The sequence below is a fragment of the Eretmochelys imbricata genome, chromosome 9 (assembly GCF_965152235.1).
Source record: "Eretmochelys imbricata isolate rEreImb1 chromosome 9, rEreImb1.hap1, whole genome shotgun sequence".
Lineage (NCBI taxonomy): Eukaryota > Metazoa > Chordata > Testudines > Cheloniidae > Eretmochelys > Eretmochelys imbricata.
In genome coordinates, this window is record NC_135580.1 from 26678201 (window position 1) to 26697451 (window position 19251).

The following is a 19251-nucleotide window of genomic DNA, read 5'->3' on the forward strand; positions in this document are numbered from 1 at the left end:
CAAATACTTACACATGTGCTTAATTTTAAGTATGAGTCATCCCAGTGGAATCACTTGGGCTTAATAGTGTGACCTTTCCAAACAATTTATATTTTTCAAATAGTTATTCTTATCATTTTTTCTTGACTCTATATTATTTTAATAAATTAAGTCCTGAGCCACAGGCCACTGAAGCTAAAGGGGGTCTTTTCATGGATTTCAACAGGCTCAGACCTTTAAAGCTTATATAGTACTTCAGAGCCACCAGCACAACTAGACCCTTTAGACATTCTGTATTGGTCGAAGAGCTACCTTGTCTAAATATTTTAAGTAAACTCCTTCAATTACCAATAATGACACCAATCAAAATATCAATACCACCTCTGGCATCACAGGAAACTTTGTAACAGACTATACTTAGAAAACAATGTTTAATATATTTTACAGATTAAACATGCCAGATTTCAGTGCTGGCAAGAGTGCATTTAGTCTAGTATTCTCACTAACTACAAAAAAATATTATACTGAAACTTTATGATGAAAAATAAAAGATGTGAAAACAGAGCCTCTTTATCACTCCAAATATTTGACATGTATCCATTAATGTGTCTAACTGCACTGGCATAACAGCATTGTGTCCTGAGACTCAGCACAAATTAAAAATAGTTCTATTTCTCTGGGATCAGGTTCCAGCTATCAGTTTTACCCCTTGGCACCAGCGGTTTGGGAGTTCCCATGTCAGTGCCAATGAATTTTGCCACAGCATAGCATGCTGGGAAATCCTACCTCCCAATATCGAAGGGATAATAATTGATCTAACAGATCTTCCTCAGACAAAAGGCAGTCATGTCAACACATGCAAATTATTACTAAAGCAAAACTCCTACTGACTCGTTAACCCAATGGACGTTCTGGCTGAGGACTACTAAGTGGCAACTAAAGTAAATTATTAGCTTTTGGGGCTTCTAGCGCAACTGCATGACACAGTGGGTCTCTGGGGAGCCACTAGCACTGCTGATACTCCAGTTTCTTCTCCCACTGAAGCGAGAGCCCAAGGCTCACTGAAATTACTTCAGCCCTTAGGTTGGAGTGGCTACTATGGAGCAGCTCCAGTACTATTCTGCAGTTTCAAGGGAAGAGACTTTTCCCTCCCTATGCTCCACAGAGCTCCCACCATCCAGAGGACTTACTTGGGCTGAACACATAGAGAAGGATTTATCCTTTAGTTTTCCCATTAGATAAAATTCAGAGACTTTTTATATTGGTGACATTATTACACCAATTAAAATTAAGCTTAATGTTGATTTACCCTTAATCCTGGGCTGCCAAGAAAATTAAATATGTTAATCAGAAATATTGCTGCTATTAATATAATAGCTGGGTTCCAATATACTAACACTTTATCATTCATGATTGTAAAATCAGATTATTCCTTCCTCTCTATGTTTGCTTGGCCCAACATCTGAGGACCTGCATTCAACTACAAATCCATAGCTATAATTACTATTAAACTGAATATAACATTTAGAAATTCCCCACTGAATATAGCTGTGCCATGGGGGTTGTGAAATATTCTTCATGTCAATATTGCATACAGATTTCTCTATTGCCATCATTATAATTTTCTGTGAAAATAAATGGTGTTGTGCATATCCATGAAAAAAGCAAAAATTTGAGTCTGTGCAAATAGAATCTCTGTTAATTTTGTTTTTAAATGTATTTAATTTAAGTAAATATGGTGCTGGTGAAAGGAGCTGCATTCATACCAAGGGAGATGGAAATGCTTTATTTATCCTCAGACCAGGTCCAGTACAGTCACTAGCAGTGAAAACTTCCACATACCACCCTGCCAACATGCTACTTCAAAAGGGCAGTTTCATCTTTAGGAGCATTCAGTTCTTTGGCCTCTCTGCTGGGACACCCAATAAGCTTGCTAAATAGCATGGCCGGGCTTCAGTGAGGCAGACACGTGCCCACTAAGAACTTGAGACCATCATCTCATTTTCCACAGGCATTATGACAAAATTCTACTAGAAGAGGAAAGAGAACTATATTCAATATATTAAGTACAGCAATTGACACAACCAAACAATTAGCATTTGTGAAAAACTTGTACAGTTTAAGCTCTAATGTGTTCTAGGCCTCTTTAAAAGTAAAGGTGGCACCAGCAGGACTGGAGCACAGACATGCTTCTGAGATGCTCCACTCATTCTTTAATTTTATTTTTTCCTTTTTTTCCCCCACTTTGAAAGTGACTTAAGGGCGGAAGAAGCAGAGGAAACTTGCAGGATTCTCATGAATAAACGAAGTGCTTTCCAAGCAAGCCTTCTTTACTCCAAGAGGGCTGGCTGCCTTTGAGAACTGGGAACTGCTGTCTTTCCTCTCCATCTGAGAGGCTGGACTGTTTTACTTGAAGCAAGTCTGGAATTATTCTTCAAAAGACTAGATACTTAGTAAGATTCCATTTCCACCACAGATAGGAAACAAGTGAAATCTTTCTCCCAGTGATTACGTGGACATAAACAATGAAGTGAACTCCAAACCTCCTGTGCCATTTCATAAGGGACTTTCAGTTCTCTGCCCAAAGAGAACAAAGGCATGCCGTATAAAACAGGTGAGCTAGACTAACGCCAGGAATAAGAATTTGTGAGGTGCTGATTTTCCTACAAACAATAAATATTCTGGAAGTTTATTTTCAGCAAAAGCTAACTCATAAAATGTCAGTAGGACTGTAGATCAGTCATCTCGATCTTAGCCAGGAGACTATCAGGGAAGAAATCATCTGATTCTAAGATTCCACAGACTGTCCTCACATTATGTGAATTTCTGGCAGTTAGGCATAAGTTCCTAACAAATGCAAGAGGTACTACTTCCTTGCTACTTCTCAAATTGAGTTCTAGCCTTACTAGTATAATTATTCTTCAGTGCTAACAAAGCGATGTTATTGCTTCTTTAAAGTTGAACAATATATATAAGATGTTGGTCTTAATGCAACTTCTTGTATCCAGCAAAATTAAGAGTGAACTTTGGAAACCAGACATTTTGTATTTAGAAAAGTATAAAAAGCTGAGATTTTGGTTCAGCAGAAAAGGACAGAGACTTCAGAGGCTGCTCCTGATCCCTCATATGAAGATTTAACTTTGGAGACAAGTTAGAGTATGTGAACTTTTGCTGTCAAAAGCCTTTTTATTTATTTATTTATTTTTATTTTGTGTTTTTACAGTTTTCTCTCAGATGAGAAAGTGTTTTCCTCTTTACTGTTGTATCTGCATCTATTCAGAGTTTCTTCCATTTAGATGCTGTATAAATGTATTATTACAAGTTTTTAATTTCTTCCTGCAGATGTAGAGCTTAACAATTTAATATGAAACATGCCTTACTGAGCTATAACTCTGTCTGGGTTAGCTGGTAAGATTTTTGAATGCCATTGATATTCCCACAGTGGAACTTTTATGTATGCTTTTTTAAAGTGGGTTATTTCCCCCTCACACTCTATTTACCCACTTCATTTGCTTGTTTTGATTTCCCAATTTCTTTCCCCCAATTGGGAGCTTAGACCATTATCAGACTTATACTGAAGAAGGAAAATAAATGTGTAACTATCTCCTACATGGCAATGATAGTTTCTCTCTTTATATGTTATACTCAAATCAATAAATGAGGGCCTGATTCTGTGAATTTATACTGGCATAACCCATTGCAAAATCAGACCCCAAAAGTGTTGTTTTTCTTTTTAATTTAAGGAGACCAAGAGTGGAGATATGCATAATTAATAATTCCATCTCTCAGGCAATGGAGAATTGAGATTCTCTGCAGATTAATACAAAATGAATTCATATATTTTACAAGGTCAAAATATTTCCTCTAACATTTTGAAGCTTCTCAATAAATAAATGGAACATTGCTATGAATTTATGAAGAGTCTGAGAGTTCATATTGCAAAGGAGGTGTCTTTACAATGGAATGTAATTTTAAGCATTAAATTACTGTGTAATCTATTTATTTGAGCATAAGCTTTCGTGAGCTACAGCTCACTTCATCGGATGCGAAAGCTTATGCTCAAATAAATTGGTTAGTCTCTAAGGTGCCACAAGTACTCCTTTTCTTTTTGCGAATACAGACTAACACGGCTGTTACTCTGAAACCTGTGTAATCTATGAATCTCATATGCATAACTATACCATTAAAAATTCTATATAGATTATAAACACTGCAAGAATAACTGAACTTTCTAGCATCTAACTTTTACTGAAAATGTTCAAAAAAGAAGAAAAAAAGAGAAATGTATTTACAAGGGAATATGATTGCTCATGATTTTGCATCTGCTGAAGGCAAGTTTAGGTCCAAACCCATTTTATATCCCATCAGGATATAGAAATTTAGTATGAGGTAGCAAATCCTGGAGATGCTATAACAGTGGTTCTCAAACTTTTGTACTGGGGACCCCTTTCACATAACAGGTTCTGAGTGCGACCCCCCTTATAAATTAAAAACACTTTTTTATATATTTAACGTCATTATAAGTGCTGGATGCAAAGCGAGGTTTGGGGTGGAAGCTGACAGCTCGCAACCCCCCATGTAATAACCTCATGACCCCCTGAGGGGTCCTGACCCCCAGTTTGAGAACCCCTGTGCTATAAGCTTAAGGGACCAAAGATTTATCAGCAAAGCAACAGCTTATGTGGTGAACATTAGCATTAAAAGGATAATCCTTTATTTGGCCCAAAGCCTGCAGTTCTTACCCAGTCCGTCGAAATCAAGGAGAGTTCACCTCAACGAGAACTGTAGGTTTTAATAATAGTGAACCAACATTCACTGCATACATTGAATGTTTCCTAAACTGGAGACCACTACTCCAAGCCCTTACTCACAGAAGCAGTCACATGACACCAATGGAAACAGTCTCAGGACTGGTTCCCTAATTCTCTTAACCACAAATTTAGACATCTATCATTTTCATTTATCAAAACAAACTCATTTTTGTCTAAACTGAAAAGGCCACAACTCAGAGATGATTTTCCTTTATATAAATGTACAATTTCTTCAGTATTTTTACTTCTTGTAATGAATTACATTTTCCTCTTGAAGCTAGAAACTCTTGTCCTATATATTAAATGTCAGGCACGTGGGAGTGTGGCCAAAGTCTGAAACTGCACAGCAGAATGGTACTGCCATTTCATGGGGTCCCCGTAGAAAGTATTTGCTTTGCCTGTCTAATGTTCTAAATATAGAAAAGCACACAGGCTCTATCCACCTTGTGCTCAAATACTCTTACTAGACAGACACTACAAGCATTCTGCAATACCTACTGCACATCTCATCACACAAGCTAGAAAACTAGTAGAAACACCACGGTACTTGTCAGATGATTTTTTAAAATCATATGAATTAGAGATTTATTGCCAATTCACAAACAAGACTCCATAACTCTAAGGATCTGGCCTACTTCCAATATGTAATATGAGCTATTCAGATAATTGTTCATTACTAATTATTATTATTATTATTATTTGTATTGATAAGGTGATTAATGATTCTATAACTGTTTAAAGGTTAATGGTTTTATAGTCAACTTTTAGAGACACTAAGGCGTTAGTAAAGAGTAAGAATACTAAGTATATATTTAAATGTTTTAAATCTGGATATAAAGCCTGTAGTTTAATTTTTACTACATCTGTTTAAAAAGTCCACAGGATCAATAGGAACTGTGACTTCGGGGGAAAAAAACAGGGCCTTTTTAGCCCAGTACACACTCAAAAATGCAGGTGTTTTGCTGCTAGTTGAGTTGGTCAGGAAATTCAATGAAGATGTATATTTCATTTTCAAATTGCCAAAGGGATTTTCCTGCAGCTGTCAGAATAATCTAATTTAACCACATCTCAACTATCTGCTTATAAAACATATACTAGCCAGATTACACTATATGCGAGTTTACTAATGCAGTTTGGTCTACTCATGGGTGGTAATAATAGCCACGGAGCTACAGAACTGGTGCTCTGCAGCTTGCAGAAAGGGGAATTCCATCTGACACCTGCAGAGCCTTCCAGCAAAAAGCTTCGACCAGGATGCAGAGCGAGGTTCGGGCCACAGGAAGCCTTTTGGGGTTAACAGATGTAAACATGTAACTAGAGCAATACCAAATCCATGGCCATTAAAGATGTGTCATGGACCATGAAATCTGGTCTCCTTCCTGCTGAAATCTTGTCTTTTGTGTGCTTTTACCATATACTATGCCGATTTCACCAGAGCTTCTCAAACTGGGGTTCATGACCCAAAAGGTGCTTATGGAGGAAGGGGGGTTGCAAGGTTATTGTAGGGGGGGTCCACAGTATTGCCACCCTTACTTCTGCGCTGCCTTCAGAGCTGGGTGGCCAGAGAGTGGTGACTCCTGGCCAGACACCCAGCTCTGAAGGCACCACCATGCCGGTACCAGCGCAGAAGTAAGGGTGGCAATACCATACCATTCCATCCTTACTTCTGCGCTGCTTCCTTCAAAGCTGGGCGGCTGGAGAGTTGCAGCTGCTGGCCGAGGGCCCACCTCTGAAGGCAGCAGTGCAGAAGTAAGGGTGGCAGTAGCATACCATGCCATCTCACTTCTGTGCTGCTGGTGGTGGTGGCTCTGCCTTCAGAGCTGGGCTCCTGGCCAGCAGCTGTTGCTCTCTGGTTGACCAGCTCTGAAGGCAGCACTGCTGCCAGCAGCAGTGCAGAAGTAAGGGTGGCAATACTGTGACCCTCATACCTTGCAACCTCCCCACAGTTCCCTTTTGGGTCAGGACCCCTACAGTTACAACCCTGTGAAATTTCAGATTTAAATATCTGAAATAATGAAATTTACAATTTTTCAAATCCTATGACCATGAAATTGACCAAAATGGACCATGAATTTGGTAGGCACCAAATATAACTATTAAACAGTATGTTTTTCAATGGTAAAAGAATATTTGTAACAAATTCTGCCCCAGTTTACAACCCACTCAACTCTAATGATTCCACCTGGTCAACAAGAATAATCACCTCCACCTAGTATTTTGAAACGGAGTCATATACTACTTAGTCCTTTTCACCCCTGGATCTCATGGCTCTTTACAAAGGAGATAATTATCTAATTTACAAGGAAAGGGTAACTACTTGCCCAAAGTAATATGAGTCAGTAACACAGCCTGGAATAGAATAGACTCCTGATTTCTAGTCCTATGCCTTATTCCCCATAACACACTTCCTCTGGGCTGACTGCTGCCTTAAGCATGAAAGTTTTAAGGTATTTCTCTAACCTGGAAATCAGAGTTCTTTGGTGGCAATAGACTTGGAGGAAGCTTTCTATTATGAACCATGTTAAGGTTTTCAAGGATTTGTTTTTATTGAACTCTGGTGTCTCATTTTCAACCTTTTAACATTTTTTCTGAACCTGCTGTATTTTAAATTTTCTTTTTTAAACTTAAGACTAGTAGAGCAACCCAGGAGTGGGGATGTGAAACTCTGCACAGTCAAATGAGTAGAAGCAATTAGCTAGAAAATTAAACTATATGTTGATGTTGTAGCTAGTTATGGTGTTTTAACAATAAATGAATTCCAATTCTTAAGTTCTTTTATATGGAGGCATTTTATTGAGTTCCATAAGCTAAACCTGAATATCAGATAGCTATGTTACAATATGAATATTTTTACAAAATAATAATAATACAGCTTCACTACTCACGACAAGTGCAGAAAATGGAGCTGGCTCAGCATGGTGGCAGGGACTAAGCCCATGCACAGAGCATATGCACTAGATCAAGCCCACCACGAAGAGGAAGCAGTATGTTGTATCCACTGCTACCCATATGCCCCGAAGCTGTGACTAGAGCTGGTTGGAAATTTTTTTGTGAAATGTTTTTCATAGGGAAATGCTGATTTGTCAAAAGTCAAACTTTTCATGGGCAAGGGTCTATTCTGACAAATTACTCAACTTGAAAACATTTTGAAAAAAAAGCCTTAGAAATTGTTAAAATATTTTGTTTTAAATTTTAGAAATGATACAAATCCTGTTTGCCACATCAAAATTACTTTTCATCTCAAAATTTAAGCTATATGAAAAAAAACAGTTTTTACATTAAAAACGGCCACAGTCAAAACAAAAGGTTCAAATTTATTTATATGAAAATGCTTGATTGATCTGAACCACATTCTTTAGAATTTTTGGTTCACAGAAATTTTCAAGGTTTTGACATTTTGTTCCATTTTGGAACAGGAAAACTTGTTGAAATCTCATAATTTTTAGTGGGATGGGAAAACCATTTGCTGCCCTGCTCTAGCTGTGATCCTGATCTGGCTATACAATCGGCCTACAGTAGCTAGCTAAGGCAGAACATTCCCTCCTTCAGCCCATGACATTTTTGTCCACAGCAATGCCCATATACTCAGGCTTCGCTCCTCTTCCTGGGATTTGGCCTTAAGAGCAGCAATATTATATTCTAGAGAAAACAAAGAGACATAATTTTTCTATCAGCCTCTGATTTATGACTCTGTGCTGTATTAAGTTACAGTCTGTGGGATGGCTATTTAAAGTCTGGGATTATTTAATTAATAAAGAATGAAGAGAAGGAACTGGAAATCTGTATGTTTCACAACTGACCCCTGAAACTAGAGACAGTTGAAAATACCAGTCCTATACTTTACACAGCTTGCCTAGCATATATTTTTTGGAAGTGGCAGTAAATCTGTAACTTCGCTATTATAGTCGTCCTTGCATGACTGGAGATACCTGGCTTTCAGTTAAGTTTTCCAAGGAATGCATCACTCCTTTCATTAAATAATTATATTTGTAAGAAGGAAGGAAAAAATCATGGAAGTCCAAAAAATGAAAAAAAAGATGCTTTCAGAAGTAGCCATGCTAATTTATGAAGGAAAATACTGATCTCAAATGCACTGCCTACCTGTCCAGAGCCAGCAACAATCCACATGCAGTTACAAGACAACAACAAATCATCATTTAGAACACATGGTTTGCATTTCCAGTCTCTTTTACTTATTTATTTATTTAAAAGAATCTCTACTATGACTTTGCTATTTCTAAACGAAATATACACTGCTTTTTACACCAGCTACAGACCAATAACAATTTAGGGTTAAGGAATCAGTAACTGTAAACACACCAATTCCAGAGAGCTTGAACTCTGTTACAATTATTTCCCCCTTGTTCTCCTCTCCCCCATCCCTTGAGAAAAACAAAACCAACAAATCAGCAATAAAAAAAAGCCATAAATCTCCATTCTAGCACAGACAGCAATCCATACCTCCCAGACGCTATGGTTCTGCTGATTATAATTGTTTCATTCATTAACTATTTATCCTTGAAAAGAATATAATATTTACTCACTTTCAATGAATCAAAGCAGGCGATTACTCGTCCATTTTCAACTTGGCAGCTTTTCGATGGATGTGCAAATTTACATTCCGTGTCTGGTCGTGAGCAAGTCCCTCTTTGGAACTCTCTACACACTTCCAGTGTTAGCCATTTTGTGTCCCGAATCGGTGTGACACTAACAGCCATGTTTAGATTTTTACAGGTAGTTAAAATTTTCAGTGAAACAAACAAACAAACAGCCAAACTGATAGATTGGAAATGATGAAAATGTCACCTCCAAAATACTCTTTTTCCCGCTCCCTACTTTAAAAGTACATGTAAAATTGTGTTGTCACAATATCAAAGAAAAGGTTTCCAACTAGAAATTCACAGCATGAAACTGCTAATTGAAAGAGGTTTTGTATTTAAAGAAATGCTAGGTTCATAAGTAAGATGAATGTTAAAAAGTGTGGCCTGAAACTAGCCTTGTGCTCTCAGTAACCCATTCCGAGTGCCAATTTGGAGCCCAAAATGCAAGCATGAAAACGTGGCAGACCCTTTGACACAGAATTTCCAAGCTGCTTTCAGTAAAGTTGTCTGAAAGGTAATCTCCAACACAGCTGAATTTGCAATTGCGTTTTGTGGTGCAATCGGTATTGATTAGTTTGGCATAGACAGATGCAGCAGTTTAGAGCAACAATCGAGAAATTTTTTTTCTCTCCTTGATTTTCTGGCAGAAGATATCTTACTTTTTCAGCAAACTTATTTTTATACTAAAGCAGCCTAGGGCAATGCCTGATACTTAGAGCTTTTCTCTTGATTATAAGTAGAAATGGGGGTGTCTGGGCTAGAGGTGGAGGGTGGATGTGCTGTCGTCGCAGTCTAGCTGGCAGCAAGCAAGGCAAAAAGCAGAGACTGCTCTAGAAGCGGTTCCAAGCAGCAGAGACGTCAGGAAAGGCACTTCTTAGTACCAACCTGTAGAAAAAACAAATACGTTAAAATTTACCAAGCAGCATTCCACTGAGGTCCCACAGCATTACAGCCTTGCCATGTGCTCCTAGACTACTATGCAGAATTATAGTCTGTCTGTTTCTTTCACACAATATACTTACAGTGTAGCATATTGCAGCCAGCCATCGTAGATTTATTAAAAAAGGGGCCGTTTTCCCTTGTGAAGCAATGCATGATAGAGAGATAACCAATCACAGATAGTGTTGCAGCAATATTCTGGGCAGAAAGCCAATAGTGTGGGCTGTCTTATGAAAGGTCGCGCCTGTCAGACGTTCATTACTATGCTATAAGCACAGAAAATGTCCATCAGATGTGACTTATTCCACTGCAAGAGGACGAGCATGTGGGTTTTGAATTTACCCAACATGCAGTTAGTGGATTAAACCATGTTAGTTTTAAAACAGCTTCCAACACAAGCACAAGCGCCTGTAGAATCCCGACAGAAAAAAAAGCAAGCTTTCAAACTGCAGATCACTTTCAAGCTGCTTTCTCTCCAGTTCTGCCTTGAGCACAGCCAGCGTACCGTCTACTGTATCCGACACATGAATATAAAAGGAAAGGGGGAGTTCACAAATGGTACATTCTCCTGACCTAACCAATTCACTTCCTTCTAAACCCCCATAAGTCCTGCCTCTCCACAGAAATCAGCACTTGTTTAATACTGTAAAACTATTCCATTCAGCCAGCAGACACTTTGTCAATATATCACCGGCAGGCTAGATATGAACAAAAGCACCCTTTATTCTGACCTTTCTCAAGGAAAAGCCCAGGTCATACAGGGAATATAAGAATTGCAGTGTTGTCAGGATGTCTGGCAAAATGTAAGTTAACCTCAAGGGAGAAAGTGATTCCATCACGGTAACATTAAATATTAATCACAGAATTTGATTTAAGCAGCATGATGCACTTCAGAATGACACTCCTCTGAATTAAAGTAGTGCGGTGAGCTGATGCCTGCTGGTCTTAGCTTTACGTGTATGCTTCTAACTCTGCACCTCTGAGAAACTTATATTCAAATAATATCTTTGTGGAAACAGCTAACTTTGATGGTTTTATTATTATTATTTATAAAATCAAGACAACTGCAGCAAGTCTTGTTACAGACAAAAGCACATTAAAATTCATAACTTTATTTCCTGATGTTTAACAGTTTCAAGCACAATCTTCATAGTTTAAATGAAATATATATTTATTTCCCAGGATTTCGCTGTTGCTTCATGACAAAAACTTGTATTGAAGGCTATTAAATGTTTATTTATTCAAATGAACTCTGAGTTCTACTGGGAAAAAAACCTATGGTTATTTACTATGACCATCTTACTGTTTTAACAGACAGCAAAGTTTTCAGTGACATAAGACTACATTTCTTATTGTCTGAGTTTGCTTTATGGGCTGCCATAACATTAATAAAAAAACTGCATATTGCAAGACATTATAAAACAATGTTACTGTAGGATACAACTGCAAGCTTTCATATGTTAATAGGGTAACTCAGCAGTTTTTTTGTTCGTTTCTATTCTGCCGGTCAGCAAGAAGAGAAGTATTGAGGAAAAATTCAGTTTGTCCATTTAACCTTATGTCCATGCTAAACAAGGTTTGCATTAGAAAACTAAGCTTTGAAACTTTGAGAAATGGACATTAGGAGTTGCTCCTTGTCAGCAGATGATATTTTGAGCATGCCAATAATTTATGAAGAATCAGTCTGCTGAACATAAAAATAATTCAATTAATAAACAGAACCCTCTCCCTCTTCTCAAATCAGGAGACACAGAAATAGAGGAAGTTAAAATGACCATGAAAAAACTAACCTAAATATGGAAGACAAGCCCTGAAAACATCTTCGGAGATCCCTCAACTGACATCCTCAGGAAATGAGTTCCTGACTGGGTCCCTGCCCCCAGTCCTATTCAAACTGAACCTTAGCACAGTGAACAAGAACAACCCAGCTGATCTCAAATGACTTAATAAGACATAAAAGAAGGTCTTGCAAATAACTCAATTCTAAATTATCTTCTTTTGCAGCATGAGCCCTAACACATCCTGCACTTATCCAGTCTCTTTTAGGTGACAGAACTGCATACTTCTATGCTTCTGGTGCTATACTCCCATAAACAGCAAACTTTTCTCTTTCTACACTTGCATCATGGACATCACCAGCAGAAACGGAGCTCTGGAAACGTGCTTGTCAGTTTAGCATGGTTGCAAAGCAATAAGGAACAGAATGGTTGGTGGCGGAGTAGTTTGTTTTAAGCATACCAAAATAGAGGGGGAATAAAACTGAACTGGAGATTAGAAGATATACCCCAAAAAATCAATTGTAAATAGGGCTTGCTTTTCAGTGCATTCTTAACCAAGCCGATATTTTGTACAAGCAACCAGAAATATGCAAACAATTTTGGAAAATGACCATGAAAAAACTAACCTAAATATGGAAGACAAGCCCTGAAAACATCTTCGGAGATCCCTCAACTGACATCCTCAGGAAATGAGTTCCTGACTGGGTCCCTGCCCCCAGTCCTATTCAAACTGAACCTTAGCACAGTGAACAAGAACAACCCAGCTGATCTCAAATGACTTAATAAGACATAAAAGAAGGTCTTGCAAATAACTCAATTCTAAATTATCTTCTTTTGCAGCATGAGCCCTAACACATCCTGCACTTATCCAGTCTCTTTTAGGTGACAGAACTGCATACTTCTATGCTTCTGGTGCTATACTCCCATAAACAGCAAACTTTTCTCTTTCTACACTTGCATCATGGACATCATCAGCAGAAAAGGAGTTCTGGAAAGAAATATCCACAGACACTATTTTCATTTAGGATATATCTACACTCAGCAGGCTTGCCATGTGTTGTAGACCAAATCCATCAAGGTAACTTTTCTATGGGCAGCACTAAATGTTTAGATGAACTGAAATTCCGGGGCAAATAACCCTGGATGCAACTTTGTGCAATTATTTCCACTCAAACTTTGAGGGTGCAAAAAAGGCCAGGTTTTGATAATCTGGCAGATAACATATGTTGAGAGTATTCCCAATTTCTTTCTCACAATTTTATGGTAGATGAATTTGGCCCTAATCAAGTTGACATGGTATTGCCTTATCCATTTGCAAATCTACTGCCAACTGATTTGCCAATGTTTCATCATGTTATGACAGTCTTGTACAGAAGCGCATAATATTTTATGGGTGATATTTCATCACAGGCATTTCAGTCTCAGTATTACATGTGGGAATAAAGCTAAAAATGCTTGAGCCGAGACGCTGTAGATCCAGACGACAGGCACCCCACAAGTTATATTAAAAATGTGACACAGTCCTAACTATAAATTTTCCTGCTTTTGTCTATTTAACATAATACCCATAGTACAATAGATAGTACAAACTATCTGTGCCTAAATACTGAGGTGTATTAGAACATCAGCTGATATACTGTTTATGCCATACTATAAAGGGTCTAAGGGCCATGTTTTCAAAACTACTTGCTTAAATTGCCCCCCCTGAAACATGAGAGGACACATGCAAATCAGTAAGTGTGCAGGAAAATATGTATTTGTGCATGAAGAATGGGCAATTGCTTATGCAAATGGCTATTTGCATAGAAAAGTACCGTTTTGCGTGTACAAATCACGGAGAAATTACAATCTTGCAGCTAAAGCACGGGGCTCTGAGTTGGGAGATATGGGTTTTATTCCTAGTCTTGTAATGAACTTTTTGTGTGATCTTGGGAAAACCACTTACATTAATCTCTCTGGATGAAATCAGAGAGTCAATGGTAAAACTCCCACTGATCTTACCATCTGTAAAATGAAAGTAATAATACTTCCTCATCTCACAGAGGAGTTGTGAGACCTAATTCATTAATATTTGTAAATCTTTTGAGTGAAGGTGTTATACAAATGTCAAATAGTACTGGTATCAATGCACATTTTACCTGTACAATTACTTGCTTATGCACAAATTATTTTGGGTAGAATTTAATGAATATTTTTGAAAATACAGCCCTCAGAGTCAGCCTTAAAAATAATCTGCAAAGCAAAAACAAAGAGCAAATTAAGGCCAGATTTATTTGCTGAATGTCGCCACTAAACAAGTGGGGGAGGGGGAACGACACACAGCACAAAAATATATTTACCAACCCTTCCAAGCTATTTTCCCCCACAGTGTGAAATTCTTTTGGTATTTTCTGGTTCATGAAGATACCCAAGAAGGAATCACTGTGTGAAATTTCAAATACCAAAGGACTGCATGGGCTGCAATGAGACTTCACACATTTGTGATGGCTCTTTCCGGGCTATCTCCACTTAACCAGGAAATAACACAATAGCTTCAGAGAAGAAGAGTGAGAAATGTGGCTTAAATGTTTTTTTAAAGAACTTTAGTTAGACTTTTGCGGTGAAGCTCCTTAGTGGCCAGTTATTAGGGGATTCAGCACAAAAGGATGTGCTTTCTCATTTTTGATGTGCACTTCATCTATAAGTCTGAATTTTAATTGCCACAGTCTGTGAGAGTCATTACTTTTTGGCAATGTTTGGCAATTTTGTTGTTGTTTTTTGCTCATCAATTATTTGGAATTTAAATGGAAACCAAAGAAAAATATGAACAGGCTAGTTTAAAAAAAGCAGATGCAAGCTAAAGCAATGCAATAAAGGCAAATAAAAGAAGTACTTCTCTGGACAGGTTTAAATACATATGTGGAGAGAAAATATCATATCCTTGAAAAATCATTCCTCAAGTGAAACTGATTTAACTGTCTGTTGAACTGGGTCAATGCAACTGGTTATGAATAGCTTCACAAATCAAAACAAGTATTCAAATGTTAACCGAAAATGCTTGAGAAAGTTAAAGTAACACAGAAGAGGACCATCCGATTATGATTTCCAGTTTATGACTGAATGTGTTCAATTTCTATCACTTCCTATTATTGTTACAAAGAAGTGTCATATGACTGGATTAATGATATGCTATTTTTCTATTCTCATTCTAATTTGTCAAAAGAATAAGGTATCTGAATATGAATGCCTTATTTATACTGAAAAATACTCCATGCGGGACCATTGTTTTGACTCTTCCTGTAATTGGAGTAGCTGGACATTCCTGTTTTCTCCATTTGCAGCCACAGAAGCCTTACAGAAACAGATGTACAGGTCAGACACAATGAAAATGCACAACACTAAAAAAGGTTAGAGTAGTGAGGTACACTATTCTGGGCTCAAAGAAGCAAGAGAAACTAATCTCACTGTCATGAGAATTGTCAGCAAGAACAGAATTATGCAACATGAACCTATCTTTATGACAATGATTCTAATAAGAATGGGAAATGGAGTTAAATTAATATATTATTTATATTGTTAATGTAATCTCACAGCCTGCAGTTTCCAAATTAGACTTAATTTAAATCAAGAAATATAAAAAACTGACCGAATTATAGCATTTTCAAAATATCTCTGCCTTATGTAACTATTACCAATAAAATATCTAAACATAGATCTAAATAAATGTGAAAGAAATGCAATAATTACATCATGGACCAAGTGAGAGATGTGATTATAGCAATGTCACAAGATTAAGTGAAAACAAAAAATTAGGCTAATTATCAAATTTGCCACAGATTTCAGAGCTGAGAGAGTGAACAGCATGCATCTTCAGTGTGCTCTTTCACAGAACCTGAAGTTATTCTTGGTGCTCTTTCTAAGTCTGAAATTTTGAAGTAAACAAGTCTTGCAGAATGACCAGAGAGATACAACTCAAAGAACCTCGCATACTCACAACATTGTCAGACAAGCCAATGCCAAAAGAACATCAGAACTTCTTAGAAAATAAACATATCTGATAGGCATTGATTGGTCTGGAGTTGTAGAAATTTTAGTCACTAGACCCACAAGGCATCAGGTCCTAGAAAAATTAAGAGGCACATTTCTCATTTTGGCATTATGGAAAATATTGTTATTGAGAGCAGAACATAGTTTGCCAGCTCTGAATTCGAAGCTTTTCGGATGTAGTATGATTTCAAGTATATCGCTTTCAGCCCCTATCATCCACAAGGAAATGGGCTGGCAAAGAGAACAGTCAAGTTTTCTAAGAGAATTAGACAACAAAATGACCCCATATTAACTCTCTTGAGTTAAACAACAACCTCTGTACTAAATTTATCAGGAGGAGAATTGTAGGATCAGGTTCTATACTTGAGTCAGTTTGAATTGTAAATATACAACATATGCTATATTAGAAACAATTTTAATGTAAAATAGTTTCTGTATGGCACATAGGTATGATCCAGTGCCTTTTGAAGTTAATATAATTCAGTGGTTCTCAAACTTTTGCATTGGTGACCCCTTTCACACAGCAAGCCTTGAGTGTGACTCCCCCTCATAAATTAAAAACACATTTTTATATTTATTTTTTATATTATAAATGCTAGAGGTGAAGTGGAGTTTGAGGGTGGAGTCTGACAACTCGCAACCCCCACGACGCTCAGTTTGAGTACCCCGATATAATCATAGGATGCATCAGGCAAGGTATTCCCAGTAGACACAGGTAAGTGTTAGTACCATTATGCAAGGCACTTATGAAACCTCATCTGGAATAGTGTAACCTTACTCAGTCTGACTGAACTACAACAGATATATCATTTTGCTAATACAGAATTCCAATCAGGTTTATTTTTAAGACCAATTTTGGTAGTAGGTAAGAACATATTGGCAACATTATTTAAAAGCAAATTACCAAGATAGCAAAATATAACAATCAGGTATCGAGAATTATGGAACATCACCAGTCTGCCCATAAATGACATGCAGTTATTCATCTGAACATGTCATATGAGGCAGACATATAAAAATAACATTCCACAATAAATTCTTTAAAACATTATATTCAAAAAGCAAAACTTTTATTAAATAGTATTAGAGATCTAAGAAAAAACAAATCATTTCCTTAGAACTGTTGGACATCCTTCCAACTGATTAGTCTAGCAGTTGTAGCACGGAGTCAAGGGACCTGAGTTTTAGGGCTTGTCTACACAGTATCTTGTGGACCCTGCGGTTCGCACTAAAAGTTCCCTAAATTAGTCCCGTTTCAAAGAGCACTACATTAACATACAATAGGGAAGTTTTACTGTGCACCAGGAGAGTCCACGCAGGCAGATTAGTGAGTGTGGTGGGTGTGGACTAAGGCACCATGTAAACAAGCCCTTATTCCCCACCCTTTGGCCTGATCCTGCACCATTACAGTTAATAGTAGCTTCCCTTTAACACAGAATTAAACCAATACCTTAGTTTGTGTCTAGAGGACGAAGTGCTGCTGGGGATGCTTTCATTTGGATGCTATATAACCCCAAGATTCTGACCCCCTATAATTATTTAAAATATTATTTTTCACAAGAGAAAAATCTGCTAATATCGAAGTGCTCATCAAAGAATTTATAAATTTCATTTAGAACTATTTGTTCAAATGTCCTCACTTAGCTGAAACTGAGTATGTTGCTCTCAACTTCCTTTCCTAAAAGGGCTGCCATTGTAGCATCGTTTGCACAGAATGGCTTTGTTTCATCCCAGAATGGCTGCAATCCAGTAAGAGGCAAAATGATCCTGAGGTGATCACCCTGGGCTCCCACTGGATTATGCAATATAAATGACAAAAATACTACTAATATTAGTACTTATTGCCAGTAGCATTTGCTCGAGCCAGCAAGCTTCTCCAGGTAGCTCTGCTAATGTGCCTGGCAACACCCACACTCTTCCAGTGCCAATCAGCATATTCCAGTCTTGCAGAATTGTGCCAAGTTGTGTGAATAAATATGAATTAGAGACTTGGATGAGACCACCAAACTCATTTATTTGTGATGTACTAGTAAACTGGAATTTGAACCTGGTCTCCCGAGGTTAAATGGGCTACTTGTCTAGCCTACCTGAAACCTATACATCTTTTCCCTTCCTTTACGTATTGTAATGAGCCAATTTCAGACCTCTAATTACACAAATATGTACTATCTCCTTGACTTCCAAATGTGGTACAGTTCACATGCTCTACTGGTCCTCTCTGGCTGCGGCCTTCCAGGTCAGGACCAGAGGTCATCAAAACATTTTAGTACATAGCGTATGATCAAGAGTCCTGGCAAGAGTGACGATTCATCACAGGTTCTTATGTGGGCAGCATTATTTTACATCTGCTTTGAGGGCAAAAGGAAAAAGGCCCTGAATTTGGTTATTAACAAATACAATGCAACACATTCTGCTCACTCTCAATATATAAACAGAATCTTCAACGGTCCGGGCATTTAATTAAAGAACAAGGGGCAAATACTGTAGCAACTATATGATCCTGCCAAAATATGGCAAAGTTACTTGAAAATAGGACAAACTAGTTGGTTGTCCAAACCGGTGCAAGCTAAATTTGTACTGCATTTACTTGAACGAATCATTCAGCTCAATTTCCAAACTTTAGCATTTCTCAATGCTAACGCACTCAAATTGAACCAAAGCCCTAGTATTTGTAGAATATTAGGAATTGCCAAGGCTCAACTTGTCCAGTATCCTGTCTCCAACAGTGGCCAGCACCAGATGCTTCAGAGCAAGATGCAAGCAACACAACAGTAGGCAGATGTGTCGTAATCTGCCCTCCATGAAAGTCTGATCCTAATCCCTAATATGTACCAGTATTTCAGCAGCTGTAGTTCATTCTGTAGTATGTATGTACCGTAGAGTGCATAGTTCAAATTAAAAACTGAAATGAAATATTGACACTAGATTAATAGATTCTGAGACCAGAAGTGACCATGGTGATCATCGAGTCTGCCCTCCTGTTAAGCACAGGCCACAAAACGTCCCCAAATTAATATTAGAGCATGCCTTTTAGAATAACATCCTATCTTGATTTAAAAATGGTCAGTGATGGAGAATCCACCATGACCCTTGGTACATTGTTCCAATGATTAATGA

General features: G+C 37.7%; 1 protein-coding gene across 28 annotated transcripts in view; it reads right to left on the reverse strand.

Moving 5' to 3' along the window:
- Positions 1-19251, reverse strand: part of MBNL1 (muscleblind like splicing regulator 1) — a 197549-nt gene that overhangs the window by 149101 nt on the left and 29197 nt on the right. For 9 of the 28 annotated variants that reach the window (XM_077826805.1, XM_077826816.1, XM_077826810.1 and 6 more), the window contains exon 2: positions 9335-10276. The exons of 13 other annotated variants lie outside the window; for them this stretch is intronic. In XM_077826805.1, the coding sequence (XP_077682931.1) occupies positions 9335-9508 (174 nt within the window). In that variant the 5' untranslated portion in view covers positions 9509-10276. Of the gene's footprint in view, positions 1-9334; positions 10277-19251 lie in introns of those variants that run through there. 6 more of the 28 variants (XM_077826792.1, XM_077826806.1, XM_077826821.1 and 3 more) reach the window with 5 other exon arrangements.